Source organism: Physeter macrocephalus, chromosome 12 (genome assembly GCF_002837175.3).
Source record: "Physeter macrocephalus isolate SW-GA chromosome 12, ASM283717v5, whole genome shotgun sequence".
Classification (NCBI taxonomy): Eukaryota; Metazoa; Chordata; class Mammalia; order Artiodactyla; family Physeteridae; genus Physeter; species Physeter macrocephalus.
This window is the reverse complement of record NC_041225.1, coordinates 70,552,954-70,572,888: the sequence shown is the minus strand read 5'-3', so window position 1 is coordinate 70,572,888 and position 19,935 is coordinate 70,552,954. Positions and strand designations below refer to the sequence as shown.

Here is a 19,935-nt window from a genome sequence, read left to right as displayed (position 1 = left end):
CTGCAGCACTATTTACAATAGCCAGGTCATGGAAGCAACCTAAATGCCCATCGACAGACAAATGGATAAAGATGTGGTACATATATATAATGGAATATTACTCAGCCATAAAAGGGAACGAAATTGAGTCATTTGTTGAGACATGGATGGATCTAGAGACTGTCATACAGAGTGAAGTAAGTCAGAAAGAGAAAAACAAATATCGTATATTAACATGTATGTGGAGCCTAGAAAAATGGTACAGATGAACCAGTTTGCAGGGCAGAAGTTGAGACACATATGTAGAGACCAAACGTATGGACACCAAGGGGGGAAAACCGCGGTGGGGTGGGGATGGTGGTGTGCTGAACTGGGCGATTGGGACTGACATGTATACACTGATGTGTGTAAAATTGATGACTAATAAGAACCTACAGTATAAACAAACAAACAAACCAAAAAAACAGGTAATACTAAACTTTCTTTGGGTTATTTGTATGGAAATATGTTAATATAAATGTTTCAGACATTACATGAAATTTCTAAAAATCTTATATGTTCTGGCATAATGTTATAAGTCATAATTCTAGTTATTACTTTAAAATGTATATCTCAGAAATAAAAAAAAATTTTTTTTCACTGCAAAGTAAAGGAGCTGTTACAGTGGAGGATTACTGTACTGAATGTCAATATTATGACATAGTATGAGTGTGTTTCGTGTTTGGTAATTGCAATCATTGTTGCTTTTGTTGTGGTCATCCATTTACAATGCTTGGTGTCAGTTTATTTATCTCTTGTAAAAATAAAATACAGGTGGCGCAGTGGTTGCGCGTCCGCCTGCCGATGCAGGGGAACTGGGTTCGCGCCCCGGTCTGGGAGGATCCCACATGCCGCGGAGCGGCTGGGCCTGTGAGCCATGGCCGCTGAGCCTGTGCGTCCGGAGCCTGTGCTCCGCAACGGGAGAGGCCGCAGCAGAGGGAGGCCCGCATACCACAAAAAACAAACAAACAAACAAACAAACAAAAAAAAATAAAATAAAATAAAATACAGTGTGTGTGTGTGTGTGAAAAAAATAAAATGGGCAAAGGACTTGAATAGAAATTTCTCCAATGATGTTATACAAATGGCCAACAAGCTTATGAAAGATGCTTAACATCAAAAATCATCAGGGAAATACAAATGAAAACCACAAGGAAATACCACTTCATGTATATCAGAATAACTATTATCAAAAAACCAGAAAGAAAGTGTCGGTGAGGATGTGGAGAAATTGAAATCCTTGTGCACTGCTGGTAGGAATATAAAAATGGTGCAGCTGTTATGGAAAACAGTATGGAAGTTCCTCAAAAATATTAAAAATAGAAATACCATATGATCCAATAATTCCACTTCTGGATATATATCCCAAGGAATTGAAAGCAGAGTCTCAAAGAGACATTTGTGTACCCATGTTCATTGCAGCATTATTCACAATAGCCAAAAGGTGGAAGCAACCCAAGTATCCATTAACAGATGAATGGATAAACAAAATGTGGTATACAATGAAATATTACTCAGCCTTAAGAACAAAGGAAATTCTGACACATGCTACAATATGGATGAACCTTGAAGACATTATGCTAAGAGAAATAAGCCAGTCACAAAAGAGCAAATACTGCATAATTCTACTTATATGAGAATAAGAATAGGCAAATTAGAACAGGCAAATTCACAGAGACAGAAAGTAGAATGGGAGCTGCCAGGGCCAGGACGAGAGGGAATGGGGAGTTGGTGTTTAATGGGTATGATGTTTCAGTTTGGAAAGATGAAAAATGTTCTGGAGATGGATGGTCATGATGGCTGCATAATGTGACTCTACTTGATGCACTCATATGTTTACTTAAAAAATGGTTAAAATGGTAAATTTTATTGTGTATTGTGTATATCTTACCACAATAAAAAAGTTGGCTGCTCTCATAAAAAATATATATACATTTTGGCATTCTGAGTTTTTTCACTTCAGAATTGTAGATAAGGGATCCTGGATGAATTAGATCGCTGGTTTATATCACCATGTAGTGTTAGTAAAAACTTGTTTGCAGACTCACCACTCGCAGAAGTTGTATGTCACTGGTATAGATAAAACACTACTATTCCTTTGATTGAGGAATGGTCCTCTGGGCTTATGAAGTTCATTTTCTTTGACTAAGACTTGGGGAGAGGACAAGGAGCCCTGAGAATCACCTGTGGCTGTACAGATTCTTATTGATATGAAAATGACCTATCTCCAAGCTGGTTCACCCTCAATTTAAAGAAGGGTTAATTGTTTTCAGTACAAGTCAAAGTCTTAATTAGCTCAAGTTTGACTATAAAGATGTAGGAGAACTGATTAATACCATCACTTTATAATAAAGCTGTAATATCATTTTGGGTTTTTTTTTTCCTGAGCTTAGTGTTAATCTTAGTTCATCTAAAAACTGTTCTCTTTCTTGTTTTTTTTAGCAATTAATAGTTATCAGAAGATGCAAATATAGGTCAATCTTATGAATATTTACATAAAACAACTTGGAAATTGCCAGATTCATTTTGTAGATCTTCTGGAAGTCTATAGGAAGGGCAGTAGAAATTTTTACAGGTGACATAGTAAGTGTGATCGTTACAAACAGACTCAGATTACCAAACGTAAGTAGCAGTTTCTGAATTTTTACTAGTAAGTTTATAAATTTAAGGACTACAAAATAACGGTACTATGTCATGGGAATTGGGACATGGCCATAATTAATTCTCTTGCTAAATTTATTTAAATAGTTGTTTGAGTAATATGAGAAGTCACTATATTTCCACAGAAATGAATTCAAGAGTCATTGCTATACAAACAAAAATATCGAAGAAGGCTCATTCATATCAAGAAATTTTTACTAGAATAAAACCGTCCATACATGTAGCTTCATGTCCAAATTGAGAGCAAAGTAGTAAGACAGGCTTGGACCTGAAACCTAGGACCCTTTGCTGTAGCGCTTGCACCTGGACAAATGTCTCCTCCAGCAACAAAATACAAAGAAACTATAAGGAACTAAAAATAACTGTGTGCGTGCACAGTTTAGCTAAATTATGAACAACAAGATACAAAAAGACCAAAAACCCAACTGCCACTTCTGACGAGCCCAGAGGAAAAGCAGGGTACTGTGCATGCCCCCTGCACGCAGCACCACCAAGGGGGTGGGCAGGCCGCCTAAGCCACCCCTCCGGCCCGACCCCTGGACCCACCCCTACCCTCACCCCATATAAGGAAGCAGTTTACCCCCGCTCAGGGAGGGAGCAAGGGAACGTGTTACTTGTTTTCGCTCCACCGTGCTGTAGCAGGAGCCCCAATAAAGCCTTGCCTGAATTTCTTGACTGGCCTCTTATCAATTTCCATTGATTAAGGAGGCCAAGAACCCTGGTTGGTAACTAGTTCTAACAGTGCTTTGCTTGAATCTGCTCCTTTCAAATGGCACTTTGTTTCCATTTTGAGGCAGAGCCTGAAGGTGGAGGAAAAGTCAACTCCTTTTGGGGGGAATGGCGGCGGTGGGGGTGGTGGTGGTGTGCAGGGCAGGATGGGGTGGGACAAAGTACACCCAAAGTCCTGTCCATTCTGCCTTCTTCCTCCTGTTTCAGCCTCTCCCCACAGTCTTTCCTTCACTCCCCTTTAACCCACACTGTCTGCAAATGTTCAGAAGAGCAAGGGCATGTATGGTATTGGTTGGTTGAAGAGGAAGCTGGAACAGAAAGCTGTATACATTTCAACTACTTTTAATCCTCACCTGCAATCCTACATATCTTAATCCTTATACTTGTGCTGGGTCTCCTAGCTCACTCTGGCCTCACTCCCACCTTCAGGTGCCCTACAGTACACCCCTGTCACAGAGTGGCCCTGGCAGCTGATCTCAGAGAACATCATGGAGGGCCTGTTCTGAGACTTGGCTTCTCAAGTCAACGGCCCCCCGGCCCTGCTTCAGTGTGATGATGGTGCCAAGACCCGGCTGAGGGCAAGAGAAAGTCCCTGAGGGTGGTTCAGGATCGTGGCAGGTTCCCCCTGCAAGGCCCTGTCCACAGAGGCTCGAGAACTAGCTGAGTTGAGGGTGAAGAGTGAGCCAGATTTGGGGCTGTTACCAACACTTCAACCACGAGCCTTTCATTCCTTTGACTCTAGACATTTATCCTGTTTTCCACTAAGGGCTGGAAAAAATGCCGGCAATTCTTTGGAACTTTGATAGTACATAGTAGACTTCTGTTACAGTGTTGCCAAAAATGTGACAGGCAAAGGTGCCACTGATGGTGAAGAGATGCTACATCGACAAAATTTTTTAATCCAGTAGCTAGAACTTACCTTAACAAGTAAAAAATATATATATAAATAAACAGTATATTAAAGCCATAATTTCACAGATATTATTGCTTATGAGGAGAAGTTAAAAAAAAGAAGAGAAAGAGATGCATTCACATCCATTTAAAGTAAAACACGAAGTAAACAAGAGTATTGGTAGTGAGCTGAGACTGCAAAAATGAAGAAGGTGGCAAGAAAACGGCACCCATTCTCACGGCTCCTGAACAGCAGCATGGTCTATCCAGTCCTTTAAAAGCATAGTTCACTACTCCTCCTGAAATACAGGCTATTGTCCCAATGGCCATCCATCTAAAAATACATGCTAATCCCTCCCCTGATACCTATAAGCCCAGGTGCTGCAGGCTACACCTATGAGACGCAGGCTTGCTTAAGGTCCTTCTGTCTGCTGTGCACCACCTATGTCCTCTTTGATCTTGGCAAGCAAGTGTGTGTGGGAATCAGTTGAGACTGATAGAAGACAGAACGTGTCCCTGACCATCTTCCCTTGACTCTGGGGATAGGAGTTGACTATGGGGTTGGCTTTGTACAATCAATACAAATTCCTGGCTATATAGATGCTTGTTCTGAACCGGCTCCCGAATTCTCCTTTGAGAGCCTGAAGTCAGGGACTGGGTATCAGGTAGAAAAGTAGAGCAGGGTAAATATGGCTTCTGCCCTGATCCTCACACTTTAAAATTTATACCTTGATTATGTGATAAAATTTTGGGATGAGCTGGATAAAGTGACTGCCAAAAAGGAATCATTATTTCTGGTTGATGCTCCCCAACATCTAGCCAGTTTATGGTCAATAATCCCATCTAGTAAGTTAACTCATGAGTTATCTAAGTATATGTTTTGCTTCCAGTTTACCTTGAGGGATACACCAAGAAGTTTCACGGTTCAAGGTCAAACATTTTTGGCTGCTTTACTAGCATTTTTAACATTGCTTTTATGGGTGCTTACTTGCTTATATCTGCCTGAAGTATTTTTCTGGATAAAGTTACAATGGCCCATGTTCTCTGGCAGAGAACTCGAGGGCCTTGACTGTCCATGCAATGAAGTGGACACTAAATTCTCACGTGAACAGAACTCCACACATGTGCTCAGTGGACTAACATCACTTGTGACTTACTTCGTCTTATCCTTCCTATTTACATTTTCCACTTTAATCTCTCTCAGTGCCAAATTCTCTACATGAAAAATGAGATAATAAGCCTACCATGAGAATTTAAAAAGATGTATATAAACTGCTTTGTATTCTCTGGTACACATACTTAACATATTGTAGCAGTAGCCAACATTTACTGAGCGCTGACCATGCACCATGACTTACTCTAAGCACTTCGCAAGTGTATTTAATCCTCATAGAACTCTATGAGGTTGGTGCTGGTATTACCCCCCATTTTACAGATGAGGAAACTGAGGCCCAGAGATGTTAAGAAATTTGACCAAGGTCTCCAATCTGTCACAGGTGAAACTTGGATTTGAACCCAGGCTCCCCAACTCTGAGCCCGGGCTCTTAACTCCTACTACTATGGTAGCTACTCCACTAAAGCTATTTTTTAAAAAATAATTTATCTTGTTTCTCCTATTATTTATTTATTTATTTATTTATTTATTTTCAGAGGCTGCATGCAGTTACATTTAGGGTCACTAACTTGCCCAGAACTTCCCAGTTTTATAACTGAAAGTCCCATCTCTCAGGTTACCACTCAGTAGTTTTATTATTATGTTGTTTATCTTTGTAGCAGGACCACTGCTTGTACATATAGATACCTTTGTGCAAATTAGGAAAAAGGTGTATCCACTTACATTCAACATACTTTTAATCTTGGATCCATTACATTTATGTAAACTACCTTAAATCCTTCATGGTATAAGATGGGATAAGAGAAACAAATATAGAAACAGACTTTCACACTGTATTTAACACATTAAGATCTATGGGTAAGTATTAATACATGTGTTACCTTTATATCCTTGTTCTGTCTCCCTGAGATCAATTTTGGTTATGGGTTTGAAATCAGTATCCCATAATCGTATACACCCATCTCGTCCACCAGTGGCAAAGCCTTCTTCGCAAGCATACATGCTGAAGATTCCAGCCTGTTGATTAAGGCAGATAATACTCAATGCTGCAGTCATTCTAAACAGCCATTATAGCTGGATCTTGATGACAAAAATACAAAACAAAGCAAAAACAAAACAAAAAACAAATCTCTTGTTCTCTATTGAAATCCTGGCAATAGAACAAGTAGCCATCTGTAACAGCCATTTTAGCTAGATTAAAAATTCATAATACCACTTAAGCAAACTAGTTCAACTGCTCCTTTGCCACGATTAAACTAATGACAGGCTGTAAAAAAAATTCAGGAATTCCTTGGCTAAAGCAAATATAAAAATCATAAATTTCTTTCTGTGACAGCTAATCATTATAAAGACAATGGTGGAGGTGTTTCATATAAATTCCTTCCCCAAACAAGTAAAGATATGCGGGCTAGGAACACAAACACTTCTATAGGTACAGTGGTGACAGAAATGCATCCCAATGAGCAGGCACCATCTGAGCCTAAATGGAAGCATAAATTACACTTGTGTTAGCTTGTTAAGCATTATTTGAAGATGCTTTTCACATCTGATGTGGTTTCATAACTTAAAGATGCTTTTCCACGGGAAATGTGTTACAAGAGTATAATGTTGACATAATATCCAGTGTAAAGAGAAATTAGGTTACTAACGCAGCTGTTTTTATGAATGAGGACCAATACTGACCTTTTAATTGTTTCAAGAGCTGTTTCATAATTAGCGAAGCCAAGAACATTGGTCTTCAACATACAAGACAGGGAAAGTTCTAAAATTTCATAGCTCTTTTGCTAAGAGCTGCTGAAACTTTTCTTCATGTTCATAGTAATAGGGCAAGAAGCTAAAGGTCTATTGAGTTTCTGATAACATTTTACCAAATTTCCATTTATTACAACAGGCTTTACCTTTCACATCATCTCCCCATTCTTCTGGTCATTTCTACTTTATCATCTATAGATGATATAGTCAACTGATAATTGAGACAAAAGCTAATTAAGTTATTAAGCTTTTGAAATATTAATTTCTTCCAGGTGAACAAAAATAATTAGGGAAATCCTTCATGAATGTTTAGTGAGTGTTCAGCAGAACTGGCTGATCCTAAAGCAACAGGGAAAAAATACAGAGATTTGTGACTTTAACTTATTTAATAAGTCATTCCCAAGTTTCTGTACGGGAATACTTACACTATGTGCTCCTTGAATGGTGCGGACTAAATTGAGCCCTTTCCAGACATAGATGTCACCATTTAAAGCACCAGAGTAGGTGATGTCTTCTTTGGCACATGCAAGGCAAAGGATGGTCTGAAGATCCCCTGTTTTGCCAAATATCCCTCTTTTTGCAGTCAGGGCATTTCCACATAGTGTCCAAAACTAGAAAATAAGTGACAAAATAAATAGATCCAAAAAAAAAAAAGAGTATTCTGATGCATCTCATTATTGGTATTTATTTGCTAATGTTTCAATACATTTTACATAATTTGCTATAGGTGCACTAGATACACATAATTTAACTTGTTTTGTTATAACGGCAGAGAATTGCAAAACATTTTAGCCAACTACTAGCAGTAAAAAAAAAAACTTATATTTTTTAAACTTTCAAAGTTCTAAAATTCCAAAACTTTGCTGAATGTTTAACGTTCATTTTTTTGTTTAATTTCTTGTCAAGTTATAGCACTAGCATAGGTTCACTGTAGAGAAGTTTAGAAACAGAGAAAAGTGAAAAGAGGAAAATTGGAATTATTCACAACCTTCTGTTAACATGTTGATATATCTTCTCGGTATTTTTGTTGCATATATATATATGCATTTAGAAGTAATTTCTCACTAAAAATTACATAAATCTTCACTGTAGAAACATTACTCAGAAATGTTTCTAAATATAAGTTATATTTCATATAGCCAAATAATTGACTAGGCTTTTCAGTTTTAGTTGCATAATTTATCATGAGGGAGACCATAAGCATAAAGGTTGAGCTGCTTTGGAGACTCCCATGGTTATGTAGAAATTAAGTATTTCACTCTGACATATTTTTTTCAGTATGTGAACTGGTATAATTTTACTGCCATGTACGTAGCCTCTCACAATTTATAAAGGCTCTGTACACGTGTTTAGTTATTTCATCTTCATAATACCCTTACGAATAGGCTAAGGCAGATATTATTATTACACCCATTTGGAAGGGAGAGAAAGAAGGCATAAGTGACTTGCCAAAGGTTCAACAGGGGTTATACATGAGAAAGTATTGAAATATTTGCCTTGAGAACTTTAAATCCAATGAAGAAGATACATATAAAACAAAAAAGAGGGGCTTCCCTGGTGGCGCAGTGGTTGCGCGTCCGCCTGCCGATGCAGGGGAACTGGGTTCGCGCCCCGGTTTGGGAGGATCCCACATGCCGCGGAGCGGCTGGGCCCGTGAGCCATGGCCGCTGAGCCTGCGCGTCCGGAGCCTGTGCTCCGCAACGGGAGAGACCACAACAGTGTGAGGCCCGCGTACCACAAAAAAAAAAACAAAACAAACAAACAAAAAAAACAAAAAAACAAAAAAGATAATTTTAAGGCAGCATATTCAGACTGCATACAAGTGGTAAGGAAATTCGAAGACAGAGAACCATGTTGAATTAACTGGAATGAGCAAGAATAGGATTTGGATCAGTGGTGAGGAAGAAATTGCATTGTGGTTTAGGAGAGCAGAGTTAGGTGAATCCAAGTGACAGGAAATGTGTGAGGAAAAATTAGTGACAACCCTAATATTTTGTGCCTGCAGGAGAGGAAAAATGACGGTCCTCTCAGAGTAGCTGGGTATTTGAGGAAGCAGTTCTAGATGGGTGCACCCCTCAGGAGGACCAGGACTCAGGCAGCTGTGGTGGTGATGGTCCTTGGGGAGAATGAGAGAAAGATGTGCCGTCATTTGAGACTATACAGGATTCCTCTCTCATTAAGTATCAGCTCTGGTGATTTGCTTCTTTGGCTATTACTGTTTTTACAAAAAAGGCACTAAAGTGTACATCAAAAGAATAAGAACAATCTGGGGAAAGATAGGTAGGTATATGCTTTGGGAAAACATTTAAGTATTCATTTTGAACCTGAACAAACTATGAGACATAAACAACCACTGGTTGTACCTACATGCCAAAGAACTTGCTGTTCCATGGTGATGTTTAAGGCAGACATTTATCCTTCTATATCTCCCCATGCATGAAAATTAAAGGAAGCGTAACTATTTGGTAATTATTATTCCTTTAACTTGGGATGTGTACTTTGGCCTGAGTTGTTGAAATATTTCTAGATGGACAACCACAGAAAAGAGAGACTTATCCCTACACAAAGATTTTTCTGATGAAATCACCCAGTCAGACGGCATAATGTCAACATGAAACATTCCAGATAATCAGATGATTCTCTAAAAAGGCATATATAGCTGTAATGACAAGATAGGCATGAGATTTTCTGCAGAAAATGTCAAATCTGAGACATTATCTGTTTTTTTTTTTTTTTTTTTTGCATTACACGGGCCTCTCACTGTTGTGGCCTCTCCCATTGCGGAGCACAAGCTCCGGACGCACAGGCTCCGGACGCACAGGTTCCGGACGCACAGGCTCAGCGGCCATGGCTCACGGGCCCTTCTTGAGAAGAGCTTCATGTTTGGAAAACAGTGACAGATTAGGGTAGCAACACACCATTAACTCCACATCAAATGAAAAGACATTGTTTATCTTCTCCAATCGCCATTCACAGATTGTAATGTAAATTCTGTTAGAACTGGCAGGTACTTGGGAGCTCATCTGGCCCTAAGTAATCCCTGAGGTCCCTTCTGTCTGTGACTAGAGAATGGAGAAAGAGCAGTAACAGCCAACAAACCTGGTAGAGGCTCATTTCCTGTAAAACCAACCAAGCAGAAAATGCTCAACTGCTACTGTTTTTCAAGCATTCATTTCAGATAATCATAATTTGCCTGTTTGCCAAACACTGGGGATTGCAAAACGAGAAAGGATTTTACCCTAGCTACAAAAATTTCACATAAAAATATTTTCTTGGAGTGCATCAGAGATTCTGCATTCACCTTGTGATTGGAATGATTTGTTTGATGTTAGGCAGCTTTGGGGAAAAAAGGTGGGGGTCCTGGAATTGGATGTAGAAAATACAGATAGTGAAAATAATTTGTTAAAGCCTGCTGAAATGTGTTGTGGGTTTCCTTCTAAACAAAATTAATAAAGAATAAAGAATGACATAATTAATAAAGAATCTGCATTTGCAGATTCTTCCATTTGAGGTAAAAATGCTTGTTTTTGCTTAGAAAAAATGCCTAAGTCTGCCGAAACACGATGAACAAATTTAACAGGACAAACAGCTCTTAGTGTTTTCAAATGAGGTTCCAGGGTTTTATCTGTCTCTGCTTTTAGAGTCAACTGATTAAAAGAGTTAACCAAAGCTGGAAAGAAACAGTGAAACTGGATGAATCTATCAATTAAAGCAGTTAATCTATTATCTTTGATAATCTGGTTTGGGGGTGGGGACTTAAGCCAAGATAGATCATTAACGAAATAATTGCTAAGAGAAAAGAGCTTGTCAAAGAGAGCCAGAAACGGAGTTTAAATCTTATCTGTGCCATTATTTTTGTAGTCCTAGGAAATGGGAAAAGAAATTAATATTATTGTGCCCCTACTGGTTCCATACACTGTTTAATGTAACTTAAATTCAGGAGGTAGTTATCCCCACCCCCCTTTTTATCCTGTCTTTTTTGTTTTTGTTTTTTTGGGAAAGAAAGAAATTCAGTCTCGGAGATAAAATAGCTTTCCCAGAATCAAGTAGAGGGAGACAGAACCAGGATTCAAAGTCAAACAGCCTCCTAGGTCTTGGCTTCCTTACTGTGGAATATGCAAGTTGGCTGAAGGCTCCCTGGTCGGGGTCCCAGATTTCCAGAGAGCCACCATGGAATAATGGAATCCGGCTCATCTTGAGCTCATGTATTTCTTTGCTTGTGGTTGAAAGAACAACTCAGTGTCTCTTCCATATGTTATGATCAGAAACTCATGTTAGCAGATATATATCCTTGATTAATTAAAAACTGTTAAAGGATTTAAGATGTAATGGCTACCATGTATTTCATTGCCAAAATTTTTCAAAATATTTGTTCCCTTGGAAAGAAAATTAAGATGTTCTTTGGGGATGAAAAAGTTGATAATCTGTGAACACGTTAATGAGCCAAGGACCCTTCTGCTCCCCAGACCTATGATTCGATGGGTGACCAGTCCCTGCCTATTAACTCCTGACTGAAGGGCAACCCCTCCCCTGGGTTCTGCTGCCTTCCAAGCCCACCCTACCAAACTCAGTTATCCATTAAGGCTCAGCTCAAATAGCACCCCTTCCTGAAACACTTAACATTCCTCTAACCAGTTGGGATCTCTCCGTTATCCCTAGAGAATTTTGGTTTTGCCTCTCTTACAGAATGTTCTATTTCAATGTTTTAATTGCTCAATTTTAAGCAAATTGAAAACCGGGTCAGTTTTTATTCTATCACATGGTACAAACTCAACTAATGTTTATCAAATTTAATGAGTTTTCTAGTCTTTCAGTTGGACTGTATAAATTATGAGGAAGGATCCTCCAACTACCGTTGAAGCAAAAAATGCCTTCATTTCAGCAAACATAGTCTCAGGTTAAAATCAGCTCTCTGCACAAGAATTATAAAATGTTTTTGAAGCCCTAAGGACATGTGACACCTTTGAAGAGTAGAACCTATCGACTTACCTTTTTGTCCCGTTTTTCCATTACTTTTTTCTTATTTTGGAAGAAATGCATGTTATTGTAAAATAATTTTAAAATAAAGGGAAAATTTAAAAACTATCAACTCACTACCCAAGTTAACTGTTTAATGTTTTGGGATAGCCTTCCAATTTATTTCCTACACAAAAATATACTTTTAAAGTAAAAAAATCAAAGCCACAAATTTATCCCACCCAGAAGTAGACTGTAAATAGATCTTAAATCTGTCCAATAATATTAAATAATCCTCTAAAACATGACTTATGATTGCACAGTATTTCTTCATATGGATATACCTACCATATTTTATTTAACCACCTGAGGGCAGTTAGGGGTTTTCAGGTTGTCTTTTGTTTGGTTTTATTTGCTGTTGATAAATTATTCAGCAATGAACCAGTGCTTGGTTCATACTCCTAAGAATTTCCTTGGGATAAATTACAAGATATGAAATTACTGGCTGTGCTTACTTTGGCAGCACATATACTAAAATTGGGATGAAATTATTGTTTCAAAGGGTATCAACATTTCTAAGGTAATTGACAGGTATTGCCAAATTTCTGGACTGAAAGACTATACTCATTTACCCTTCTACCAGCAAGGTTTGAGAGTGTTCATTCCCCAAATCTTTCCCAATACTGGATACATTTTAATAATCATTTTGATACATTAAAAACACTGTTATTTTTAAATGTCTATTCCTTAATTATTAATGAGTTAGCATTTTCATGTGTCTATTAGCAGACAATTGACAAAAATAAAAATATTGTGGACGTTCTTTGTCCATTCTACAGATTTGCTAGAATTCTTTATATTTCAAGAACAAGCCAACATTCTATGCTTGTTGCCTACAAGCAACAAGCAACATTCTTCGCTACTTTGCGGTCTGCCTCTTTTGTTTCTTGGGGGGTAGTGGGAAGGTAAGCAGAATATTTTAATATTTATATAGTTGAATCTATACTATTATCCTTTGATGGAAGAGATTTTCACCTATTAGGGTGTGGGGAAGCCATTCTGACTTATACGTGATTTGGCCTGAATTTTATGTGAACTAGAACAGCCTGACTTATGGCCTGTCAAACATACATTGTACATTTGCTTTAACCATTAAAGAAAAGAATGCATTATCCAGAAGTAAAGAATGTCCTCTTTGAACATAGGAGTAAATGCCTACCCTTCCATGATGCCCATGTTAGTACTCCTTCAAAGACAAAGTTCCCTTCCCAGAGGTCAAGGTCATGCTGACTCTCTGTGTATGTGCTGATCTGAAACTACACATCTCTGTTGAAAGCTTGAAGGAATGGACCCTGTCATGTTTGATGTATGTATTTTCTTTGTTCAGACAAAATATAAAACTGTGTTGAAAACCATGTTTCTCCAGAGTGCTTTCTTCCTTGGTGGAGACTGCACTCCCGGGCTAGTCCTCAGATTGGCTGAAATAAAACTCCCTTCTATTCCTTACTGTAGACTGTTTATTGGTTATTTGTGTCAAACACCTTTATGGTTTCTTTATTTGCTTTTACATTTAGAAACACCTTTCTCCAACTTGAGAGAAATTAAATATTTACATATATACTCCTCTATTTTATAGTTTTTTTTAACATTTAACTCTTTAATTCATAATTTATTTTAGTATATGCTATGAAGTAATGACATACAACTAGAATAATAAATTTTTCTAGTGCCTACTTGTCAGACATACTATTATTATATTCTAAATTGTCATACATATTAAGGTCTATTTCTCAGCTTAGTTTCTTTTTTGTTGGTGTTTATTTATCCTTACCCCAGTCTTGTACCATTTTAATTTTTGAAACTTCATAATATGCTTTAGTAAATAGTAGTGCATTTTCCTTTTCATTGTTCTGTTTTGTGCCAAAGTTCTTGGTTATTCTCACTCTTTCATTCTCATAGATTAACTTAGAATAACTTAAAGGGAAATGTTGTCAGATAACAATAAAGCTTATGAAGATTTTAATTGAACTTGTATTAAAAAATAAATTAACTTGGAGATAAATAATGCATTTATAATTTTTACACTTCATGTCCAGAATCAAAGTTGTCTCTCTCCATTTGCCCAAGTCTTCTTTTACATTCCTCTATAAAGTTTTATAATAGTTTTAAAATTAGGTCTTGCATATTTCTTGTTATGTTTATTTCTGAGCATTTTATCATGTGTCCCTTTCTAACCATTAAGTAGGAATTATGGGAAGGATCATGAAAAACTAGACTAAAAGAAGAACAAAAGAACTTGGAAACAGGAGGAGTTGGTTGGAGGAGTAACACAGACATTTCCTCTGTTCACACAGAAATGCACCATTTTTGTAGCAGCAGAGATCTTCACATGCTCTGTTCAAGCAAGTAACCCTTACACTCTTTTCTTTATGGACTTTAACTTATATTATCTACAAACCTGTAGACAGAAGATCCTGGGCCGTATCCCAGGGTCCAGGAGAAATTTTTGCTATGTCAGAGGAAAGGATGTCTATGGTGTTAATTTTGCTACCTGTGTAACAAAATAGAGAGGAGCAAATAGACAGAGGCAGGTCCTGCTCCACTAGTAGTATTCCAGGCTGTGTAGTCTACAGGAAGATAGGCATTTAAAAGCCAATGGCACAGGTAGGTTTGTACTATGTATCCCTCTCCTTCTAGGTCCAACACAACATGGCATCTTTCTTCTAAAAGAACATATCAACATGTCAAAAAGTTTTGACATGCAGTCTGTATAAACATTCATAATGAAAAAACTTAATTCACAAAATTAAAATCAGAACTGTTTTAAAACATACAATCCTAAAAGTATTATGAGTCTTCTGTCTTCTGTATAATATTTAATTAACATAAAGTTTCCTTTTCAGCTGCCTGCTGAGCACTTCGCTTGATTGTTGTTATACTGCATTTCTAAAAGGGAGGCCCATCAGCTGATGTTAGTGTGCTCTGGGATCAGAGATGCAGGTAAGAAGCCTCCAAATTTAAGGGGAAAAAAGGTAAAGTCAAGCAGTTTCTCAACACCAAATTATATATATAAACATCTGGAATTATTTTCAAACAAGGTACCAAAATTTCTTTATAATAACTACTTTACCTTTATATGTTTCACTCCACAGCTAACCACTCTGTTTGGCTGATACGGATCCCAAGAAATATCAAAAATCTGTTTAAAAAAGATAAAAAGTTGCTCTGTTGATCATTCATGTGTTTTTGCCTTCTTTCAGATACTGTCCAATAGCCAAGACTCTCTCCTAACATTCAGAGCACAATGTTACCTACCCAAATGGAGTATTTGGCTATGGAGATGAGTCAGGAATTGCTAATACACATTTTAGCACCTTGTATCTACTTACCTTAGTCCTGAATGAATAAGTAATAATTAACCACAATCACTGAGAACTGGTATCACATTTTTAACTTTGTCCATCCAAGGTAAATAAACTGTGATGATTTAGTATAGTTTTTTGATCAAATTTTTGGTGGCTCTCCACAAGGCTAATAACACACTTTTGAGATAGCTTTACAATGAAAACAAAGAGAATGGCAATTGTTTAAAGTGCATATTCCCCCAGCCCATGTCAGAAATTCTGATTTAGTGGATCAGAAATTAGGTCCAGGCACATGCATTTTAAAACACAGCCCAGGAGATTCTGATGCAGGTGGTCCATGGACCACATTCTGTGAAGCTCTAATAGAAAGAAGGACCAATTGTAGGGGCAGAGACTAGACTAGAGAAAGAGGCTGCTAACTTCTCATCAAGTAGGAAGCTGTTGCTCCAATCATCAGACAAAGAAGGAGGACCTTTGGTTAGGTAGAAAGGAAGAATTATTGACCACAGAAACAGCGCTGAAGAAAGAACACTTGGTCTAAAGACCAAGTATGAATAAGGTCCAAGTACCCATTTTATCTATGCGAGCTCAGGCAAGTCTTAGCATCTCTAACCTTAACCTCATCATCTCGAAAATGAATGAATGACACCATCTCAGTTCTGCTGTGAGGTCAATTAAGATAACGTATGTACGATCATTTTGCAGACTACAAAGCACTGATTATACAAATTAGTGCTAGGGGCTAAGTATTTTAGCCACTAAAATAATCTTGAAAATAATCATTTGCCCATAAGCAACCAATAATAATTCATACTGCCCTCAACAATAAAGAGTAAAACTGTGATACAAATTATGGAGTCTGGGAGAACAGTGTTCTAAAAGCAGTATTTCATTAAAACATTCTAGGCTCTTAAAATTACACAGTTCTCACTCGACAGCATTGTACTTTTTACAATCTACTCCTAACTGGAAAGTGTACAGTTCATCAGCAAAACAACAGGAAATTCATGTAGTGATCCAGTCCAATTCAACCACTTTGTAAGATAAGATATAATGGGATCACGGAACAGCAAAAACAGTAATATCCAAAATGCAAGGTATGAGCAGGAGACAAGATGATAGAGTAGAAGGACTTGAGCTCACCTCCTCTCATGAAAACACCAAAATCACAACTAACTGCTGAACAGACACCCACAAAAAAGACTCGAACCTACCAAAAAAGATATTCCACATCCAAAGACAAAAAAGAAGCCACAACAAGACAGTAGCAAGGGCATGTTCATGATATAATCAAGTGCCATATCCACTGGGTGGGAGACCAAAAGCTGGAAAATAATTATATCACAGAGGTTCTCCCACAGGAGTGAGATCTGAGCCCCATGTCAGGCTCTCCAGCCTGGGGGTCTGGCGTTGGGAGGAGGAGCCCCCAGAGCATTTGGCTTGGAAGGCCAGTGGGACTTGAGTGCAGGAGCTCCACACGACTGGGGGAAACAAAGACTCCACTCTTGGAGGGTGCAGACAAGGTTTCATATGCACTGGGACCCAGGGCAAAGCAGTGACTCCATAGGATCCTGGGCCAGACCTACCTGCAGGTCTTGGAGGGTCTCCTGGGGAGGCAGTGGTTGGCTGTGGCTCACTGTGGGGGCAAAGACACTGGAGGCAGAGGCCCCAGGGAATATTTATTGGCGTGAGCTCTCCCAGATGTTGCTATTTTGGCACTGAGATCTGGCTCTACCAAACAGCTTGCAGGCTCCAGTGCTGGGATGCCTCAGGCCAGACAACCAGTGGTGGGGATGGGGGGGAAACACAGCCGCACCCATCAGCAGACAGGCTGCCTAAAGTTGTCCTGAGCCAACAATCACCTATAAATTCACCCTTTGACACGGCCCTGCACATCAGAGGGACAAGATGCAGCTCCACCCACCAGTGGGCAGGCACTAATCCCTCCTACAGGAAAGCTTCCACAAGCCCCTGGACCAAACTCACCCACCAATGGGCAGACACCAGAAGCAAGAATTACAATCCTGCAGCCTGAGGAACAGAGACCACAAACACAGAAAGCTAGACAAAATGAGATGGCAGAGAAATATATTCCAGATGAAGGAACAAGATAAAACCCCAGAAGAACAACTAAGTGAAGTAGAGATGGTCAATCTACCTGAAAAAGAAGTCAATCTACCTGAAAAAGAAGTCAATTTACCTGAAAAAGGAGGGCATGGCATGATATATTTAAAGAGATGAAAGGCAAAAACCTACAGCCTACAAGAATACTCTAACCAGCAAGGCTCTCATTCAGATTCAGTGGAGAAATCAAAAGCTTTACAAACAAGCAAAGGCTAAGAGAATTCAGCACCATCAAACCAGCTTTACAACAAATGCTAAAGGAAATTCTCTAACCAGAAAAGAAAAGGTCACAGCTAGAAACAAAAAAATTACAAATGGGAAAGCTCACCGTACAGTAAATGTAGGAAATCATCCACACACAAATATGATATCAAAACCAGCAATCATGAGGCGAGTACAAATGCAGGATACTGGAAATGCATTTGAAATTAAGAGACCAGCAACTTAAACAATCTTGTATATATATATAGACTGCTATATCAAAACCTCATGGGAACCACAAGCCAAAAATCTACAATAGATACACACAAAAGAAATAAAAAGCAACCCAAACACAACACTAAAGATGGTCATCAAATCACAAGAGAAGAGAACAAAAGAGAAAGAGAAGAAAAAATACCTACAAAATCAAATCCAAAACAATTAACAAGATGGCAATAAGAACATACATATGGATAATTACCTTAAGTGTAAATGGATTAAATGCTCCAACCAAAAGACACATACAGACTGAAAGTGAGGGGATGGAAATATCCCATGTAAATGGAAATCAAAAGAAAGCTGGAGCAGCAATACTCACATCAGACAAAATAGACTTTAAAATAAAGACTGTTATAAGAGACAAAGAAGTACACTACATAATGATCAAGGGATCAATCCAAGAAGAAGATATAACAATTGTAAATATATATGCACCCAACATAGGAGCACCTCAATACATAAGGCAAATGCTAACAGCAGTAAAAGCAGAAATTGACACTAACACAGTAATAGTGGCTTTAACACCCCAGTTTACATGAATGTACAGATCATCCAGACAGAAAATCAATAAGGAACCACAGGCCTTAAATGACACATTTGACCAGATGGACTTAACTGATATTTACAGAAAGCAGCAGAATAAACATTCTTCTCAAGTGAAGATAAAACCCCAGAAGAACAACTAAGTGAAGTAGAGATGGTCAATCTACCTGAAAAAGAAGTCAATCTACCTGAAAAAGAAGTCAATTTACCTGAAAAAGGAGGGCATGGCATGATATATTTAAAGAGATGAAAGGCAAAAACCTACAGCCTACAAGAATACTCTAACCAGCAAGGCTCTCATTCAGATTCAGTGGAGAAATCAAAAGCTTTACAAACAAGCAAAGGCTAAGAGAATTCAGCACCATCAAACCAGCTTTACAACAAATGCTAAAGGAAATTCTCTAACCAGAAAAGAAAAGGTCACAGCTAGAAACAAAAAAATTACAAATGGGAAAGCTCACCGTACAGTAAATGTAGGAAATCATCCACACACAAATATGATATCAAAACCAGCAATCATGAGGCGAGTACAAATGCAGGATACTGGAAATGCATTTGAAATTAAGAGACCAGCAACTTAAACAATCTTGTATATATATATAGACTGCTATATCAAAACCTCATGGGAACCACAAGCCAAAAATCTACAATAGATACACACAAAAGAAATAAAAAGCAACCCAAACACAACACTAAAGATGGTCATCAAATCACAAGAGAAGAGAACAAAAGAGAAAGAGAAGAAAAAATACCTACAAAATCAAATCCAAAACAATTAACAAGATGGCAATAAGAACATACATATGGATAATTACCTTAAGTGTAAATGGATTAAATGCTCCAACCAAAAGACACATACAGACTGAAAGTGAGGGGATGGAAATATCCCATGTAAATGGAAATCAAAAGAAAGCTGGAGCAGCAATACTCACCAAGTGCACATGGAACATTCTCCAGGATAGATCACATGCTGGGCCACAAATCAAGCCTCAGTAAATTTTAAAAAAACTGAAATCATATCAAGTATCTTTTCTGATCACAACGCTATGAGATTAGAAATCAATCACACACACACACACACACACACACACACACACACAAACTGTAAAAAACACAAACACATGGAGGCTAAACAATATGTTACTGAACAACCAAAGGATCACTGAAGAAATCAAAGAGGAAATAAAGGAATACCTGGAGACAAAAGACAATGAAAAGATGACAATTCAAAAACTATGGGACACAGCAAAAGCAGTTCTAAGAGGGAAGTTTATAGCAATACAATCTTACTTCAGAAAACAA

The 19,935-nt window shown here is 38.1% G+C and overlaps 1 protein-coding gene across 2 annotated transcripts in view; it reads right to left on the bottom strand.

Moving 5' to 3' along the window:
• EML6 (EMAP like 6) overlaps positions 1 to 19,935 on the bottom strand; it is a 308,692-nt gene that overhangs the window by 144,634 nt on the left and 144,123 nt on the right. For both annotated transcript variants that reach the window (XM_024118542.3, XM_024118541.3), the window contains exons 4-6: positions 15,252 to 15,320; positions 7,591 to 7,776; positions 6,295 to 6,430 (exon numbers count right to left, since the gene is read on the bottom strand). In XM_024118542.3, the coding sequence (XP_023974310.1) occupies positions 6,295 to 6,430; positions 7,591 to 7,776; positions 15,252 to 15,320 (391 nt within the window). The remainder of the gene's footprint in view (positions 1 to 6,294; positions 6,431 to 7,590; positions 7,777 to 15,251; positions 15,321 to 19,935) is intronic.